Source organism: Rhagoletis pomonella, unplaced genomic scaffold (genome assembly GCF_013731165.1).
Source record: "Rhagoletis pomonella isolate Grant_MI unplaced genomic scaffold, Rhpom_1.0 Rhpom_scaffold_00004, whole genome shotgun sequence".
NCBI lineage: Eukaryota > Metazoa > Arthropoda > Insecta > Diptera > Tephritidae > Rhagoletis > Rhagoletis pomonella.
In genome coordinates, this window is record NW_023458558.1 from 32,842,930 (window position 1) to 32,864,171 (window position 21,242).

The 21,242-nt window shown below is 34.2% G+C and overlaps 2 protein-coding genes across 13 annotated transcripts in view; one reads left to right on the plus strand and one right to left on the minus strand.

Moving 5' to 3' along the window:
• Nucleotides 1-21,242, plus strand: part of LOC118737481 (RNA-binding protein Nova-1) — a 290,538-nt gene that overhangs the window by 260,770 nt on the left and 8,526 nt on the right. The gene's annotated exons all lie outside the window — the stretch shown is intronic.
• LOC118737480 (pneumococcal serine-rich repeat protein) overlaps nucleotides 1-21,242 on the minus strand; it is a 104,935-nt gene that overhangs the window by 28,951 nt on the left and 54,742 nt on the right. The window contains exons 3-4 of the mRNA XM_036468004.1: nucleotides 1,753-1,972; nucleotides 933-1,648 (exon numbers count right to left, since the gene is read on the minus strand). Of these exons, the coding sequence (XP_036323897.1) occupies nucleotides 933-1,648; nucleotides 1,753-1,972 (936 nt within the window). The remainder of the gene's footprint in view (nucleotides 1-932; nucleotides 1,649-1,752; nucleotides 1,973-21,242) is intronic.

Sequence of the window (21,242 nt, forward strand, 5' to 3'; positions counted from 1 at the left end):
ACAGGCCAAGTGAATAATTCAGCTTTATTAAGTTCTATAAATAAAATGTGATGGAGTAGTATATTTTCTGTTTCATTCTCATATAAAGAACGCAACATTTTCTCAGGTTTCAGGGCAACGCAAAGCAAGAGTTCCCATATAAAAGGGCAGAACTTTTTTTGAGAAAAGAAAACGCTATAATATTTCGCTTCGCAAGTGATAATACCACCTTTTGTCACTCATACGCCATGGCATCCGAATAACATTTAAGTGCGACACATTTTCACTTGCATGCGTGACCAAGGCATTGTAAGAAAATAGTCAGTTATTTAGCTAAATATATTTATTTATTTATACTTACTCTGATGTTTTATATGCTTCCTTAAAAAGTTTGTGTGATTGCGATTTCCTCCAGCTGTGTGAGTTGTGCTACTTGTGTGATAAGGATAATTAGTTTATTAGTCTAAATTGTTTATCCTGCAAAGGAATTTCAATACTTACTCTGATTTATTATATGGTTCCTTAACTATTGTATTAACACGTACGCGAAACAAAACGTTTAACTTTTTAATGTTTGAAAATTTCTTCTTTCTCCTTCTATATACTTTTTCGAATATTTTGTCCGAGAAAAGTTAGAGAAAAACTATAAAACGAACACATTCTCGATACATTCGATGGACATAAAAGCAAACATACGAACTTCCGTTTGAAATACGAAACTCTTCGGTGAAGCGGTGCTTGAGCATAAGAGACACTATCGTGCGACTCGTAAAATCTGCTAACCTACGTTTCTTGGTCGGGTGAGTATGTCCTACTACAAACAAAAATGTAATAAAGTTATAACCGGGGAATTTTTCAATCGGTATGTATCTCGCTTATTACGAGGCTCTAGGAATTTACACGACCATAGTGGTCATTCATCCACCCTCTTCCTATCTTCTTTTCCAACTCACCTGACACTGCTGTGGCCCATGTCGTGTTGGTGAAGACAATTTCGGCCGACTCTTCTTTAGCGTTGCACTTGTTGCACCGCCTGCGCCGGTACTCTTACTACTACCACCACTCTTCAAAACACCACCGCCACTATTGTTGCTATTTATGCTGACAATGCTGTCGTTGCTGCTGCTTGACGAACTGAAATTGCTATTGCTGCTGCAGTTACTGTTGCTATTCGTATTGCTGTGATTCAATAGCGATGATGAGCTGCTGGTGCTGCTATTGCTCATTATCTGCGCCAGCGATGTAACGTTGTTCGTGTTGCTGCAGCTACTGCTCCGTATTAGGCAATTTTTTACGTAGCTGCTGGTTGTTTTATTGGTGGTATTCGTTGCTGTGGACACAGTTTGTACAGCAGATGTCTTGCACGTTGTTGTTGTTGCGGTTGTTGACGCTGTGCTGGTGGCGGTGGAAGATGCTGATGCGGTTGTTGTTGTGTTTGCTGATACACTTTGATTACGCCGACCTATTGTAATTTTATTAGCAGGTGTGGACGCTGAAGTGGAGGTGGTGCTGTTGCTATTGCTACTCGCGCTACTGGTGGTTTTAATTTTATTGTTGCAGCTATTGCTGTTGCTGCTGCTGCTACAAATATTTATTTGATTATTGCTATGGTTTGTTGTTGTTGCTGTTGGCGACGTTGACGCTAATGCACTGCTATGGTTCTTGAAAGCTGCAAATAATTAAAATTTGTTTTTAACAATAAATAGTATGCACTGTTAGTTAGCGAAATGCGCACTCTCAACTGAGAAAACACATGTTGTGTTGCATACTTACAGGCTGTCTGCAGTGTGCCGAATACGTCGGCCAACATCTCCGGATCGGGATAGCCAATGGTCAAGGCATTTTCTAAAGAACTCGGGGCCGGCGACTGATTGGAATCGGAAGAGTCTCTCAGTTGTAGCGTAACGGAACCTTCGGTGCCAACTGAGGCGCTACACATCAAAACACGCGGCGACGACAAACTCGTTAATGGCAAGTGTATACTCTTCTGAACCTAAAAGAGCCGAAAAACAAAGAAATCGAAAAATTTCATTAGTATTATAATGCAAGAGTTACATTTTCAAATGCAAACACAATGCAGAAATAAATATTTTTGTATATTTACTTTTGAAAATTCACTAAGACACACAAGTACATAAATGCTCGGTAAGTGAATAAAATTATTTAACTATAATATCGCCGACAGAACGAGTCACTTACTTTGAATTATTGAAATTCTCTGTCGACGCTTTGGCAAGCCGATTAGGCTTGCTTGCTTGCACTTCAACAGAGCCTAAGGGGATTGCACGATCAACAATCGCCATTTGGCATGTTCGTATCGAGGCCGTCGAGACTGCTAATGCGCCTGACTACAATCTAATTAATTAAATATGAATGTACTTATGTATTCAGTCTTGAGGACCAATGTGTGCCGACGTGGCAGCCATAGGAGCTAAACTAAAGCAATGGGCAATTGCCTATTGCCATCAGTTTTTGGGGGCAACACAGTAATGACGGAAGTAAAAATATTATTTTCAAAGAGTAAAGTGTGCACTTGCCCTACCACAAGTGTTGCCAGTTTAGACGTTTTCCGGCTAGATTTAGCCAGTTGCGATAGCAAACAGCCGGAGAAAATTTGATTTATCCGGCATCCGATTTGTTAGACGTTTTGCAAGAAAACAAAATATAGCCGTTTTAGCCGATTTTAGCCAAAATTGCTCTAGCCTTACATATTTTCTTAAAGTTAAAATACATAAGTTTCCTTTTCAAGAAATTTGGCCACTCAAAATCTATTAGAAATGGCTAGCTTTATCTCGGAGAAAATTTTCATGTCGGACTGGGTTATATAAAATTGAAAGACCACTTTTTGTAATCCGAAAAGTCCTAAAATACTGGGCCAATTTCAATGATTTTTATTTTAAGCGAATATGCATATAAACTGGAGCATTTTAGCAAGTTTTGGCTATTTTTCTTTAGTTTATTTAATGCTTGTTATTTTTTTTAATGAAATTGTAGCTGATTACTTAAAAACACCATTTAAATTCAAATTTTATACTTTATGCGAAAATTGTGAAAATTCTGTAAATTTTCACCACAATATTTATTTTTTTAATCAGCTACTTTAAAAAATTTACATTTGATTATATTACAAAGTGCAAATTTAAGTAACTAGCACATGCCAATAATTTTTGGCAATTTTTTTGTTGAGGATGTTCTGCATTCTTTATTTTCCATATAAAAAAATGGTATCACATACTTTGTATGAGAAAAAATTCGTAACACCGTCATTAATAAAAATGCCAAAAATCAACGATAGGCCCTAGCTACATCAAATTTGCACCATATGCATATGCATACCATAATGTTTCTAACGACGCGGATTAAAGGTTACAAATTCCGGTGAAAATTGTTAGAATTTTCATAATGTTTGGATTTATATGGTGTTTCTTAGGTAATCAGCTCTATTTTCATAAGAAAATAATTGACATTAAACAAACTAAGGGAAAAATAGCCAAAGCTCGGTATTTTTTTCCAAAGAAGAACGTAGCGAGGATGTATTTCATAAAATTTTTGTTACTAATGTATTAAGTGACAAGTTTTATACGCAACACTTAAAAAATAACAAAATGTTACAATATAAGAAGACGAACTTTTTCAATAGAAAAGAAAACGTCATAAGTTTGTAATTGACCTCTTTTTTATGTTTAAGTAATACAAACATGACTTCTGATGTTAAGCTTCCCTACAAGAAAAGGACATTTTAGACTGACCGATGCTCAGTACACTCAAATAAAAACCAGTACACGTAAAAAATGCTGTAAAAATTCCCCTCAAATTTTAAGAGACCTTAAGTTGACATCCATCGAGGCCATATGATGAAAAGGGATGCAAAATCACATGTACACAAAAGAACTGGTCAGATTTTTCAGAAATCCCTTAAATTCTGACGTAAAATATGATGCCAAAAGGCTGCAAATCTCCCAGTCAGATGACCAGTATATGACCGGCAGATGTCTTGTATAGTTAGCTACGTACATATAACGATAGTTTCCTTTGTTAAACAAAAATAATTTGTAATGAATTTACCAGCCTCTGTTTTTGAAATTTATTTAATGATTTTACTAGTCTTTCCACTTGTGATTTATTTAAATAAAAGATGTGAATTTTAGTTGTTATATTTTAGCGGACCAAAAAGTTCTGGCAACACTGCCTACCACAAGCAGGCGAGCGTTTATGTATATGTACATAAATATGTAAGCGTATACTATACAATATGCCGCGAAATAACAAATGCTGTCACGCCGCCAAACGAGAGTCAACGAGTAGTAAAATAATGATAAATCATTGGAATTGCTAAATGCTAATTTAAATTTTTAGTAGCAACAACAGCAGCCAGAAATATTTACATACACACAAACATATCGTCGATGTATTTGCAAAACCGCCCATCGACCAATTGCAAAACCGCTGATCTTGCGGCACTCACATTTTACAGGAGAGCGAAAAAACGGTTTATTCTTTGAAGGCATTGCCTTGTTAGGTGGTATTTTGTCTAGCTATTATTTTACAAATCTGTTGTTAAAATAACGATTTAAAGATTTTTATGCATAATTCTCGATGCCTGGAGCTCAGGGTTAACAAATATCATTTTTACTACAACGGCAATTTAGGCGGTTTTGCAAAGATATGTGTTTTAAAAATTCATTGATTTAATTTTTGTCTTCTTATTTGAGCGCGGAAGAGAGTATAAACATGTGGTGCATAATTATGGTTGCCATATTAACCAACGTAAAATAAAGGAATTTTTTTCAAACTGATTTGGGAATACGTACATACAACTTGTATGATAAAAGTACCTTGCCCATATCGTAATTTAAATCAAATATTTACAAGTTACAGTACAAATCCTTTTCAAGGACTTCGCCATCCTTTGTTACCAAAATGCGTTTACCATTATTCATACTGCACGACGAAACCAACACATAGTGGTTAAAAATTGGAATTAAATGTTCATAATCCACCACCGTCTTCATTTTTCCACCAATTTTTACTAAAAAATTTTTTTTGGTGAACATCTTTTTGATGCCAATTTTTTTAATTTTTGTTGTGTATTTTGTTGTTTTGGGAGACCATACTATTGTTTTCAACAAGTTTTTGTTATGTAACATTTATTAACTGGAACAGGAGAATACATTTTCTTCAAAATTGCTTTTGCACTAAAAAATTTAATATAATCAAAATAAAATTCAGAAATCAAATCAAATATTGTAAGCTTTCATAAAAAAGATTAAAATTAATCAAATTAAGTGCAAAATGGAGTGAATGAATGCCAGTTTTGAACCACTGTGCAGCAGGGGGGTTTATTGTTCTCTTTCAGTGGAACTGGAAGCTCAGCGTGCAACACGACCCTGGGCACAATTTTCTCTATGCTTTATAGATTGTACAAAGATTATCGATTAAATGGAAACCCTCAAGTGGGGTGCGAAACAAACTGGCGAAAATTGTCATTATATTTATAAGGGACATTTTTATTTTTCATATTCTGAGATTAAAAATTTACCTCTGACACATGCAGAGTTGGTTTAAAGGACAGTTTAAGAAATAAAGGACAAAAGGCGTCCTTTATTTTGAAAAAAATTATAAAGGACAGGGCGTAAAAATAAAGGACTGTCCTTTAAAATAAAGGACGGTTGGTCACCGTATGCATAATGGCAATTGTAATGATAATGGTAATGCTAATATAATCTTAATGGTAAGGGTAATGATAATTTTGATAGTAACGGTAATCCTAAGAGTGACGAGAATTGTAATTATAATGGTAACCGTAATGGTAACGCTAAAAATAATAGTAATCGTTATGATAACGGTAACGGAATTGGTAATGGTCGTTTTAATGCTAATGGTAACGGCTATGGTCAAAGTACTGGTAATGGCATTGGTAAGTGTTATGGTAATGGGAATCATTGTACTATTGAAAACCGTCGAGATAATCGTAATGGAACTATTAAGAGTATTTAGGTTGCTGTGGAGTAGTGGTTAAAGGTGCGCACTACTATTCTGCAGGGATCAAGCCCAGTTTCCAATTTACACCAAAAAGAAAAAATTAAAAAATATTTTCCAATCCGGTCGGCTCTCGGAAGCAATGGCAAACAATGTTGCCACTTGAGTTTATTTTATAGGTACCAAAACGCCTACCAAATCAGTTTCCAAACTACCAAATTTTTGTTCATTATTAAAACGAGATTTCTTGGATGTACAAGGTTTTTAGTTTTGGTTAACCATTCATGCCAATCGCTAAGCTTAATCAAAACAAATTCGGGCCTATAAACAAAAGAATTAACGTATTGCGTAAAAAAAAACTTTTGTAAAAATGTGATTACCTTTGAGGTTAATTCAATTAATATCAAACATTTTTAATGTTTAAAAAAACAAAATCAGACTTTTTATGCATTTCAATAAAACAAAATTCCAAATCTTGTTTCAATTTGCATACTCTCACCCTTTTTTTACCAAACACTCACACTTATATAGTGTACATATCGTGTATCGTTTTTAACTATTTTGTTAGCGATATTTTTTGTATCGATTTTATTATCGATATTTACCGATTTTGTTATCGATATTTGTCGATTATATTATCGATATTTTTCGATTTTGTTATTGATAGTTATCGGCTTTGTTATCGATATTTATCGACTTTGTCGATCGATGTGATCAATATTTATCGATTTTGTTTTTGTTATCGATATTTATCGATTTTGTTATCGATATTTATCGATTTTTCTACCAATGGTATTATCGAGGTTTCTATTGAAATTTTTGTCGAATATGTCATACATTTTGTTATCGATATTTCTATCGGTTTTCTTATCGATATTTTGTTGGACGTTATTATCGATTTTGTTATCGATAGAGTATAAAAAGAAAAATGAAGATAATGGAAAAACAGAATAACATAAATGTAATTAAAACGAACAGGGGTAGAGGGATGTAGATAGAAAAAAGAGAAAAAATATAACCTTAAGCTAAAGCAGATGTGTGTATGTATACATTGGTTATGAGACAAAATAGATAAGTAATGTAAGTTTCACTTCTCCAGTGTGGCCCAGGCACACATACTTTTTTTTTGCAAAAATATCGTTTAAAAAAATTGCAGAATACGAGAATGTAAAAAATCTCCCAACTAGTAAAATTATACATATGTGCATTAGACTGCATCACTCCCCATACAAAAAAATGGTACTATTTTTTCATTAGAATTATAAAATCTAATATATTTTAAGACGCCCACCAAAATATTTCGGAAAAATATTAAGATTAAAGTAAGCTGGACCGATTTGAAAATACCTCCAAAAATGGAGTTTTTTATGAATAAAAATAGTTTCTTAAAGATTTTTTTTTGAAAAAAGCTCCTCAAATGACAAAACGGTTTAAGCTTAAAAAATTTGCATAATAATATTTTTTAAAAATTAAAAAAAATGTTTAACGGAATCGAGATGATGAGATTTTTTATGCTGTTTTTTTAACATTCTTCAAAGATTGGTATAAGAAAAACTTGAATAACTGAACCTTAACTCTTCCGATTTAGACTTAAGATGTGTCATTGGAAATGTATTTTCTGACCCTCTTTATTTCTTTGCTAATAAACTCATTCAAAGGATGAAAGAGAAAGATAGAACGAGCGGCATTCAAAGTTGAATTAAGATGTGTTGGTATTTGAAAAAAAAAAAAATTGGGACGCGAATGACTTTTTTTTGGCATAAATAAAACAGTGTGAAAATACCTTTCTACTGAGATCCCATGAATCTAAATCAGGATAGTTTTGGCCCAGTTATTCAAGTTTTTCGTAAATCAATCTTTGAAGGTATTTTCAAATCGGTCCAGCTCACTTAAATATTAATATTTATTCGAAATATTTTGGTCTGCAACTGCAACTGCAACTTTTTTTGGTGATGCAGTCTAATGTGCATATGTAAAATTATTTGAGTGGTATATTATTGTGTGAGCAAATTAGTCAATTTTTTCATGGTTTATTTTCGATTATTTTGAAAATTAATCGGTTAATCGATCGACTTATCGAAAGGACAATTTCGATACAATCATTAACCAAATGAAAATAACCGATTATAATTGGTTATTCGATTAATGGTTCTATCATTAGTATTACCCCTCCTACTTTTGTAAGGTAAGTTAAATGAAGGCACAAATTTAGATTTTGATAAATTTATGGCTTAAATATATGTATGTAGGTACAAATTTACAAATGTATTGGCCAAGTGGTAATTTATATCTAAAGTTGTATTAACACTTGGTAGGACCGTGATACGATAACACTGTAGAGCACTTCGCCCAGGCCAACTGTTTTTAAGAGATTGAGTCATAACTAAATAAATAAATAATTTCTCCGTTTTTTCGAAGTTAGCCTCCGAAATCGAGATATGGGCCTGCGAAGTTTTGAGATTGCACTTTTGTATGTAAACAACTGAAAAGGTAAAAATATGGGCGAGGCCCGTCTTTTTTTCTTATTTAAACGGTATATAACTTTTTTTTGTGCAAACTTATATTACAGTTGCTATGAGGGGTCAATGATCAGATTTTCGAAAAAAAAAATAATTTAAAAAAATTTGAACTGATTTTTAAGTGTTTTAGGGGACCTGTAATACAGGTTTGCACAAAAAAGTTATATTTCGGAGGCTAACTTCGAAAAACGGAGAAATTGCTTTGTCACTTATAACATAATCTTTTGAAAAAAATTGGTTTAGTCCAAAACCCAGAAAAAAAGTTGATTTTGCTGTATAGTGTAATTGGTTGCTATTTATAAAAACATTTGTATGCTTATCATCCCACACAGACAGTCGGCCGACGAAATAGTGTATCAAGCACTTTATGATTCTGTTCAGTACATTATCAGCAGAAAAGCGCTATCAAGCGGGAACTATGTATTTTTTTTATAGTCCGACAGATATTTTACAACACTTGTTTTTTTGTTGTTTTCTTGTATTTAATTGAAGAACAGCTAAAATTAGTATACTCTCGATAACCCAGATAAATAAAACCGCAAAGTATGCGAAATGATAAATTGTCTGGATTACTAAATATGTAAGATCCGAAATAAATGCGATGCTCAAAAGCCGAACAAAAGCATTACGGGTCTACGATGTGACTACTAAATTTCCATTACAAGTCAAACCTTATACCGGGCAAACTTCCAGGAGCTCAGCAACAAAAATATATTTAAGAAAGTATTATGCAACTTTTATTTCACAGTTATTATTTATAATAATTCTTCATTGAAAATTTCGTACGCTAAAAAACATAGTGTAAGTATGTATGTGTGACCTTTAAGGAATAACAAGACTTATACTTCTATAAGAAGCTAACTACATATCGCACACGATCTTCAAAGGTGGCACAACTCACAATTACGTGTTTTTCAGAAAATACGAAAATCTATTTCTTAGTAAATGTACATTATTACAAAAACTAGTACTAATCCCCGAAAATCGGGGTGCTCCGTGGTCTAAAAAATCTGTATATATCTTTATTCTAAAGACAACATGCATTGCGTTTGGTAGTTAACTTTAACTTGGTATTTGGGCAAGATCGTATTCTACTCAATACACTATGCGTTAAGCAATCCTTTTGCTAGGGTCAGACTTTGAGACTTATTTATTGTTATTGCGAACGCTACAATAATTTTGAATTGGCGACGTTTAAATACAAAAGCAAGTGTTGATTCGCTTGGCTGTTAATTTATGTAGGATAGTATAATTCGAATCACATGTTTAAAGTCCATTAACTAACACTTTATATGTACATACATATGTATGTATTTGTATTGCGGCATCCAAACAATTACATTGTAATTCTCTAACCATTAGGCGAGACCATTAACTAATCCTTCATATGTACATATTTAGGTTGTGGATTAGCATCACAACTGCTGTAACTTTTAGTATCAAGTCATGAGGTGTCACTCCCCTACTTCTACTTGCTCATGTGGATATTCAGATACGACAGTAGATATCGACGCCATTTCTACTGCGGACAACATATTAACCATTTCTTTATTAACTATCGTAAATTTATCGATCCTTCAAGTGATTTTGATTAATTACACCAGGCTGAGCTTCAAATACCCTATCGGCTAAATCTCGCAAAATAATCACTTGTGACACTAATCTTAATTTTAGAGTCTGGGGAGAGTTCGCGTTCCCGTTCTGCAACCCGCAGGAGAAAACTGAAATAACCAGATTCTTTGAAACGCATATTTACCGTTCCCTCAGTTTGCCCGCCAGGAATTTTTTAAGTTTTCCAGCATTTTAAAACCATACAAAATTGAAAATAAATTTCTTCTAAATTGGTGAAAATGAGAATGCGTGTGTGAGATTCAGTTTTACATTTTAAAATTGCTCAATGTTAGATTTGAAAAATCTTTCCGTGCAAATATGCAAAGTTTCAGATCCAGAACCGTGATTTGAAAGTAAATTGTCTCTATGCGATTATATATATACATATATAGATTAATACCACAAATAGAACCATATTTGCCCCAGAAAAAAACATCGAAATAAACCATGTCATATTTATATAGGGGGAACATAACAATGCTCAAACCCATGATTCAATAATACAAGGTTCGATAAACTGACAGTTGTCTCTCTCGCACGGCTCCCTTAGCAGTGGCACCGTGTTGCTTCTTTGCAAATTTACATGGAAACTGTGTAGCTTTGGTGTGAAATAAAAGTATAAGCTTTTGTGCAATATGTTTATTTGTATATGCATATGAAGCATATTTAACTGATGAAAACGTAAGCATTGGATGTTTGCATCAATCTCATAGTAGTCTTATTTTAATTTTGAGTCATTTTGCAGTTTTTATACAGCTAAATAGCACATAAATTACGTAATTCACGTAGATATATAAAAATTACGTTCAACATTTCGTTTAAAATACCAGATTTCCTGCAAATACATTAGAATTTACAAAAGGAATTTCACTACTAATTGCCTACTTTGCGTACTTTTCTGCTACTATTTTCACACCAAGAGATTTCATTCTTCCCCTTTCTCCGTCCTTCGTAAATGCAACCTTTTGTAAGGGAGTGTCAAACCGCAGCTGTCAATAATTATCCAACCTTGTATTATTGAATCATGGCTCAAACCAAAATAAAGCACACAACGCTGCAGCGATGTTGTTTTTGATACTGTGTATGATTGTGTGAATATGCAACAACGTTGTGTATGTACCCTGTAGTCAAATGAACTAGTTGTAAACTACCTCACAACAAGTCAGCCAACTATCTTTTTTCCATGCAATCAACTGGTATTTTTAACATGGGGATGTCCTACGAGATGGCAATTGTCAGATTTCGCTCAGATATATACCAGTTTCATACTAGTTGAAAATAGACTGAAAAATACTAGTCCAATTATGGACCAAAACCACTACTTTGGGAGTGAAAAAATAAATGAATTCATGAATAATATAAAATCAAAAATAAAATAAAGTCAATAATAATAATAATAATATAAAATCAAAAATGAAATATAGTCAAAAATAATTGAATTGATGAGTTAATTCAAATTTTTTAAAGAAATTAATTATTAATCAGGTGGTAATATCGGTAATTAATCATAAAACGGTTATCCAAAAACATGCTTTAATTAATAATCATTATGAATTATAATCACACAGGGGATTCCCTTAAACTCGTAAAATCTTATATTGGGTAAAACTCGTATGTTTAGGAGGCTTTAATGGGAATGCCCCCTTTGTGGGGCATAAACTGACAGTTTGACAGACAAACCAAGATTTTGTGAAGCAATTTTTGTTTCGTAGTATTTTCCATAATATCTCGCCATCTTGTCTCTATCACTATTGGCTAAACTAAAATTAAAAATGTCGAAAATTTGCAGAAAACTCATGTTAGTACTGTTAGTGGATGAAATTCATTCCTTTTATTCACATATTATTATTTTTCATTTGTTTTCAATATTATAAAATACATTTTAGTATATAATTTTCCGCTCCTCGGCAATATTGAAGTTTACGAGGTCATTTGGGCAACAAATTTGCCTCATAATTTTACGTAAATAGAGCTGCATACAAATTTTGAATGTTCTTTTACGAGGCAGACCCCTAGTATAATTGAGTACGTACTCGATTTAATGGTTTACAATATACCCAAATAAAAGTTATAATATTTTGTTTACTTTAATGTATTAAACTCGAAGTCAAATAAAACAGGGCATGAATAAATCGTTTTGTACTTGGTACATTTCGAACTAATGGGGTTTCTGTCTGGAAATTCTAGTTGTAAACTAGTATTTTTGCTGACTAGTTTGGGATTTCACTGCAGGGTATATATGGCTCAAGCCAAAGGCAACATTTTCTTTGCAGATCTTCCGCTACATCGCTGCCTACATGCACACGAACGTAGCAATAGGTCCATTCAATAACTTTTCCAGTAAGTACTTGCAGCGAGACCGTAAAATAAAAAAAGAGAGTAAAATTGGGAACAAGAGAACATTTTTAGAAAAAGTTATTGAACGCAAAACTAGTAAAAACTTGCAACTTAAGCCATTGTGAAGCTCTGATCTTCTTCTTAAACAGTTTGTTTACATTTGAATTTGAAACATAACCTTACTTTTTGACTCCTGCAAATTCCTGCTAGTAAAATTTTTACTTACAAGAATTTGCAGCCCTCTCGGGTTGTTGCGCTCTCGAATTCGCTCTCTGTTGCAAATATTTTGGGTTATTGGATGCATTTCCAGTATAAACTTGCAAGGATTAGTAACAATTGAATGGACCTAATGCTTTGAACGATATGAAACAAAAACAGAAACGAGAGCGAATAAATGGAAAAAATTTTAATTTTCCGTAGTAATGCTTTGCTCAGTGTAAAAATTATAAAATCTTTCGACGCAAATATTCCGAAAATGGTTCAATGAATCTTAAATCTGAAAAGTTTGTGCAAAGTTTCAGATCGACCACTTTAATTTGATGTATAATTTGTCCCTGTACGACTTGTAGACCGATGGGAATAAGCTCCCTGTTTTAGAATAATATATAGATTTGCTCCAGCTTTTGCAGAAAGGTAAAGAAAAGCTCGGTGCACATGTTTTGCACATAATTTCAAAAAGACCGATATGTCACCAGAAGAAATACGTGCGTCTTACTACTTTCCACAGAGAATGGCTACTTCAAGCGCTCAAAAAAAAAAAATGTCGGCCGCTTTTAATTGCTATAAAACAAATATATGTAGGTAAGTTCGGCGTAGACCCGGTGGACCAAATCTTTGGAGCGTAGACCTGTAAGCACAAAACTCGGCACTGGGCAAACAAGTTTCCCTTTAACGTTTCCAACAAGGTCTCCCTAGCCACGCACATTGAGCCTGATGAATAAAAATTAAGCAATGAAGTTGCTTAAAAAGCTATGGCTTTGACTAATTAATAAGCAATTGCTTATTATTATATCACAATTGAGTAGTCCACTTTCAAACAGCGTTATGTAATTTTATGATAGTAAGCCATAAATTAAAAAAAAAACGACTACGATAACAAGTAACATCTAAATTTAAACTCTTTTATTACCTGAAAATTTGGATAAATAAGAGCCTAATAATATTATAACATAACATAGCACAACATTAACAGTCTATACAATCTAAAGAAGCTTTTTCTAAGTTCATCAGAAGACGGAGACTTGAAAGTTTATAAATAAGTATGAAAGCGAGTTTTGCAAGAGTTGTTAATATTTGATGCTCTTTTTCAGAATATAGAAAGATTTTGCACTGGGTTGTTAGTGGACATGAAACTACTTTATATACTGGTAAAAAACTAAAGAGTTAGCTAAAAACCGAAAAAATTTTACATAGCGCTCTTTACAAGTGGACTATTCACTTATTATTATCGTTGCCACTTTTGCTACCCAGTTTAAGCTTTTTCTAGAAAAGTTTACAACGTACTTGTTAAAAGAAATTATATTATTGTGCCTTGTTTGGTAAATTACGCAGCCGTTATTCCTTATCCCATTTTTATAGTTGGTTTAACACTTATGTGATCGAATAGGTAAAAATCTACCTATGCCGCTTTTGAAACCCCGCCTGCTATCGCAAGGGACCAATCAAGAGCTTCCCTGTTCATGTTATCCTTTAATGATGCATTTTTAACCCTTTTTGAAGTTTGAGTAAAATAAAGAAAACGGAATGGTATCCAGAAAAACTTTTGGTTCGCATGTCAAACTAAATTCAAAATTGTCAAAAGAAATATTAGTATTTTTTCTTTTAAAAATGTCTCTTACTTATTGGTCAAAATTTAATGTTGACCAAATTTTGTATCTAGAATACACACACATAAATCCATATATGCCCCTGCAGTGAAACCCCAAACTAGTCAAAAAACATACTAGTTTACAACTAGAATTTGCTGACTGAAACCGAACTAGTTCGAAAATTATCAGACTTGTATCAAGTACAATACGATTTATTCATGCCCGGTTTTATTTGACTTCGACAGTTTAATAAAAATATATGGTGGTCGATGTGTTGTAAGTGGAGGTCCACGAAAATGTATCTGGTTTCGATAGTAAAGAACCAAAATGGTTGCTTGATAGCCTCTGTATTTAACTTTAATTTTTTTTTTTTTGGTATAGTGCTCTTGACGCACTGCTGCACTTACCGTCACTTTGTGTTTTCATACGAGGGAAAGCCTTAAAGGCCACCTGCAGACTAAAAAGAAAACGAAACGGATGTTAGTATAACACTGAGTGGGGCGCGGCGGAAATTGCTGGCAGCCGAGATTTAAGCGCACGCCACATCTAAGCTGCGTTTAAGGCATTCGCATTACAAACTAGTTCGGCAATGCAAGTCTCGACTATGATGGTGAACATAATGACAAGTCCATTTGTCCATCCTGCCTTGAAATTTTGGCATACATGTCAACTAAAAACTGTTAAAATAGTCGTCCGCAACGTAAGAGATGATCTTGCCCCTCTCCGATCATTATACGGTAAGCATAAAAATTTATTCCCAAAACTTTTTTATTAGTGGGTGCATGTATCACAGAGTCGATTTGACGTACATTGAAATTATATCCGTCCTCCCGTTCCCAAAAAAGCAATGGGTACTGCAGAGCGTCATATGATCGGTATGTTTCTGATTTGCGCCGCAAAACGTTACTACTTTTGCGAACAACAATATCTCTTTTGTCAAATTCATTACCAATGATAATTATTGCAACTTCGTTTGATGTAGGAGCATTGGAACGACTTTCGTGCTCTGCCGCCGGCGTTTTGTTTGCTCTAATGACAATTTTATTTTCATCGGTTGGCATCCTATGAAGAGCGTTTTTGAACATTTGCACTAAATGTTTTTATCGTGTAGCATCTTTTGTAATTCCTCAATAATTTCGTGATCGACACCTGGAATGTTTACAAACGTTGATCAGTCTGAAGTTCGTTGTTTCCTGTAAAATATATTTGCAAAAATTTCGCATCTTGATCAGGCTCAGGCAACAATGATCGTGCTTGATGATAAACCTGTCCCTGAATTTTGAATGTGGGCATAAATCCTTCTTCTGTTACTACTTTGGTGGCCCCAAAAGACGTCATCTGAAAGCAACGGTTGTACCTGCGTATGTTTTGTAGGAAAAGTTAAGACTCCTCGGTCGTTCTTGATGTTAAACTGAAAAGCGGCTCAGGTGGTTTGCGAGGTGATAGAAGAGACACCTGCCCGCTGCAGCAAAACATTCCTGCTGCTTCATTGCGAAATTTTTGCGCATGACAGAGAGAGCAAATGACTTATTGGCAGTAAGCTAACTTCTCAATGTGTAAGCATTCCGAAATCAAAGCGCGACAGTCTAGTACCGTTTTTGTCAATGTATCGTGTACTTGAGTGCCGTTTTTGTATATGTGTTGTGTACATGTTTATTTATAAACGTATGTGTTCCTTTTCTTTCGTACGTGTTTATTGATATATCTGTACTGTAGTGTTTCCGGACGGTACTAGCTCTTACTGCCAATATAGGAGTATTACATATATGATGTTACCAATGTTAATGTTTGAACGTAAATTGTATTCTGCTGCATGATCGTAGTTGAAAGCTTCATTTTGCAAACCAAAATTCAAACCTCTGCGCAATGCGAGACGTGCCGAACGGTCGCGTCCCATTCTGATATTTTTATGCCGGGTAGTTTCATTGCTTCAGAGGTAACGTGATCTCTCTCATTGAAGATTTAGCCTATTCTCATGCTGTTCGCCCGTTTCATTTCTTCTCAATGCCAACATTCCATTCTACATGTCTGAAAGTCTCTCTTCGCGCTGTTGGTCAGTCTCAGCGTTTCTTAATCCCCCCATTCTTTTGGATCGGGGTGTTTGCCTTGATAATGAAGTTTTTCTTTTTCTCGGCATATTTTACGAATAGTTCTTTGAATAATTAATGATAATTTGCTCGATTATATTTTTATACGTAAAAATACCAGTTTGCTCATTTATTATTAAAAATCACTTACAACTTTGAACTGTCAAATGAAGTTAGAGTGAAAGAGAGAGAGAGTGGTATTGTAAGTATGGGAGGTGCCACGCCTCTTTTCCAATACCGCCCATTTTTGTCCATAAGTATAAATTTTATTAAATTTACCTCTCTACCAATTTCCAGTCCTCTACCACAAATATTTCAAGAAAATTTTAGTTCGTACGGGAGGTGCCACGCCCCCTTTTCCAATACTGCCGATAACCTTCCGGGGTAAAAACAAATAAGTGTGTAAAGTTTCGTGCGATTCCGTGCCGTGGTTCAAAAGTTATAAGGTAATAAAGAAACAGACATTCACATCTTATATATAAAAATAAGTGCACGTTTTTGGTGTGACCTCATAACTTGAGAACGGCTTCACCGAATTCAACCAAATTTATGTGGCATATTCGATTTATCATGGAGACGGTTTATGCGAAGTTTGCTCGAATTCGGAAAAGGGGGCGTGGCACCACCCATACTAACCAAAATATAAAAATAAGTGACGTTTTTGGTGTGATCATATAACTTGAGAACGGCTTCACCGAATTCAACCAAATTTTTACGGCATATTCAGGTTATCATGCAGATGGTTTATATGAAGTTTGCCCGAATTCGTAAAAGGGGGTGTGGCACCTCCCATACTAACTAAAATTTGTATGTTGTATATCTCTTGAAATATTTGTGGTAGAGTACTGGAAGTTGGTATAGAGGTATATCAAATAATTCCATACTCATGGCGAAAAATGGGCGGTATTCGAAAAGAGGGCGTGGCACCTCCCATCTTATATATAAAAAATATGTACAAGATTTAAACCAAATTTATACGGCATAGTCGGGCTATTATGCAGATGGTTTGTGTTAAGTTTCCCCGAATTCGGAAAAGGGGGCGTGGCACCACCCATACTAACAAAAATTTTCATCTGGTATATCTCTTGAAATATTTGTAGTAGATTACTGGAAATTGGTATAGAGACATATGAAATAATTCCATACTCATGGAGGAAAATGTGCGGTATTGGGAAAGGGGGACGTGGCACCTCCCATCTTAAATAAAAAAATGAGTGCACGAATTCTACCAAATTTAAACGGTATATTCGGACTATCATGCAGATGGGTTATGTGAAGGGGGCCCGAAGTCGGTCTAGCGGTTCATGATGTATGACAGTTTATGTCTGTCACATGAACCACGTATATGGTACAACAGCACATACATGAAAAATCGAAAAGATAGTGAAAAATTGTTGCTATAATGTGCTATGTTTATTTTTTCTTCGGATAAATTAAGTCAAGTATAAACATGGCTGCAAGTTTTTCAATAGGGATTTTGTAGAGCCAATGGAATGAAAGTTACCACAACACAACATATCTGTCATTTCATCGTATTATCGAAAAGGTGGTGTACATTAATATTCGGTCTTTCTATTTTGGACTTTGGAGAATCAACACGTGTGTTTAATATAGTTCTTAATTCATATTTCATTTTATTTTTTTTCGTCAATTTCAATATTTTTGCACAAATTTGTTGCAGCGTTTCGTACGAAAAGTTTGAGTACACTGGAAATTTTCCATGCAGGTATTTCTCCTCATTGATTTATAGTGAACAAAACCATTGTGGAAAATTGTGGCTGTGTTGTGTTCTTTGGCTACGAATGAAGTTTTTTCAAGTGCTCTTTTACTGACGATTGTGAATTTCATTTGATTATTTTAAAAAAGTGCGTTTACCATACGATTTATCGAATTCGTTCCTATGCATTGAGTTTTTCGATCGCTATTGAATAAAATGACACGATCCCGTCGTTAAAATTTAGGTCGACGTGCGCGTCATGCGAACATGATGTTAACGCAAAGAAGATCGCAAAATGTTGAGGAGCACTTCCAACAAAAGGAAGTACGGCGTACAGGATTTTTCATTAATTTTCCATTAATTTTTCAATATTTTTCAATATTTGGTGTAGAGAAGCATACCGGCGTACCGCTAGTTTATATATATAAATTAGTAAAAAAGATGAAAAATGCATTTAAATTTATCCTGGAAAGTTTGTACCTATGCCGGCCACTTACGTAAGGTTAAAGTACCCGATCACATAAGTGCTAATTAGGAATGCCCTGTCTTTTACATCAAAAACTGTACCCTAATTTGAGGCGATCGTGGAAGCGGATTTACGTGAAAGTGATCACGCCCGACTTAAGTGCGGTTAAGGTAAGGTCGGTGAGTAACTCAATTTTGCTTTCACGCATATTTATGCTCGTAAACCGTTTTCTGGCATGGGTGCTGTTTTGCCCCTTTTATCAAAATACTTCGCAATATTCCACTGTTCTCTGAGAAACTGCGCCAGCTAATCACACCAACTATAAAAGTTATAAATAGTTTTCTGCACGCGTTATTTTATCCTAGCTCCGACGAAAAGAAACAAAAAAAAAAATTCTAAAGAGTACCACGCAATGAATGCCCTGACCAAAAACGAGTTCACACATAGCACATAATAATAATAATAATATTTAGATTGCCGCTTACACATATGTATGTGTTTGGCCGAGCTTCTACTCCGATTTGTGGCGTGCGCCTTGATGTTGTCACACAAGGGCGAGGGACCAACAGTTTTACGCCGACTCCAAACGGCGATTGGATTTTTTGAGAAGCTGTTTTTTCATGGCAGAAATACACTCGGAGGTTTGCCATTGCCTGCCGAGGAGCAACCGCTGTTGAGAAAAACCCTTTTTCTAAATTTTTTGCGAGGTTGCTTTGACCAGGCCCTGCGGTTGCGCTGGGGTTGTCGTGGTTTAAAAAAAAAAAATTCCCCATAAAATCAATTCCACCAAATATGCCTATGTTTTATTTTTTTTTTAATAAATTCGGGTGCTTACATACAGCTGTCCACAAAATAATAGGAGTGCAATATTTTGACCAGTTTGGGGTATTTATCTTTTGTTTATTTAATTTTTATTTTTTTTAAAGTCTAGCTGGACAAACACCATATATATTTATATTTCAAACTTTGCTTAAAAATTATAAAAATTCTGCAAGTTTTCACCAAAATTCCGAATGTTTTAATTAGAATTTTAGACAAAAAATTTGGTATGCAGCTTTGTAGCCCATTTAATTCTAGTATTTATAGCGAACAGCAGGTTTTAAGTTGACAAAGAATACCGTTGATTTCTGATAACTTTTTTGGTTGAAGCTCTTTCTCGTTTTTTCCATACAAAGTATGTACATATGTTCGATTTTTTGCACATAGAGGATACTGCCAGCAAAAAAAAAAAACTTGCCAAAAATCAAAGAAATTTTTAGCAGCTTAAAACTTGCACTTCATTAGACTAAAATTAAGTGGGCTACAAAACTGAATACCAACATTTTTCTAAAAATTCTGATTAAAAAGTTTTTAGTTTTGGTGAAAATTTACAGAATTATATTCAACAATTTTTGTTGAGCTCGAGGCCGTTTTTTGATGAAAACTTATTGAGGAAAAGCAACAATAATTTGAAAAAAAATTGTAGAAGTGATAGCTATTTCGGAAATCACCACATTTCCTCATCAGATTTCTTTCAGTAGGATTCGAACCGACGATCCCACTGACTCAGCCAGTTGCCTACGCACTGTGCTAAGTTCGCTTCGAGCTCAATAAAAATTGTTGAATAACTTTTCATTAAAAAACGGCATCGAGCGCAATAAAAATTCTTGAATATAATTGTTATAAGGCCATAAAATAACAAAAACAAATAATTTACAGAATTTTTATAATTTTTGTACAAAGATTCAAATTTGAGTTTAGACTCTGAGACTTTTATACAAAAATATCAAACATTAAATAAACAAAAGACAAATAGCCAAAACTGATCACAGTTTTACTTCGTAATTCGTAATTATGATTTATAAATAAGAAGGAGCGTTCACTGAAAGCAAGTGTCACAGGGAGTTTTGCTCCTCAGGGCTGCCAGATGTTTAGAGTCTAAAATCCGTACACAGACAAAAAGTGGTGGGTGGAAAATCAAGTTAGTTTATGAACAGGTAGGTTGTCGACCCTACCGAGTAACAGTATAATGTTTAAAACGATGGTTAAAGTTGAAAAAAAATAAAGAGAATAAGGGTTTCTTTTTTTTAATTTTACGCGGCAGAAACTTCCAACAATCGAAGTTAACGTTAATATAACAGACCTCTTATATTTATACGAATATCTGTTTGATAAAGTTATCAGTTTAGATATTATTTAAAATATTAGCATGAAATTTAAATTTGAAATGTAGAAAATTACCTTTGACACATTTTAAGACATGATAATTAAAATTTGAAATCACGTTTGGTCAAAGGCGGAAATTTAAGAGAAGCATCCGGTGCCCATTGATTTTCAAGGAGTTCATAACTCCTCGGAGCAAGAGAGTATTTTGGCGACTTTACGAGCTCAGTTTTTTAAAACTTGCAAGTGTGTATTCACATTATTTTAATAAATAGAACACAAGAAAACATCTTATTAGTACTTGTGCCCCTCCGAATTCTGTTTTAGAACTCACCCGAGATGCAAATTTACCTCGTTAGATCTAATCTTCAAATTTTTTTTAGGAGCTTTGGGAATATGCTAGAAATGCAGCAGCAGAGGTCCACCGAAACCAGTAAAGTTTTAAAAGAGGTCTGATCTATACTGAGTCATAATGCTTATGAATTACGGTAATCCATATAATTGTAAATTGTGCAATAACTAGATTTAATTTACAACGTTTTCATGCAAATCAAATTTTCTTATCTTAACTTTTAATGTCATTCAACACATCGATCC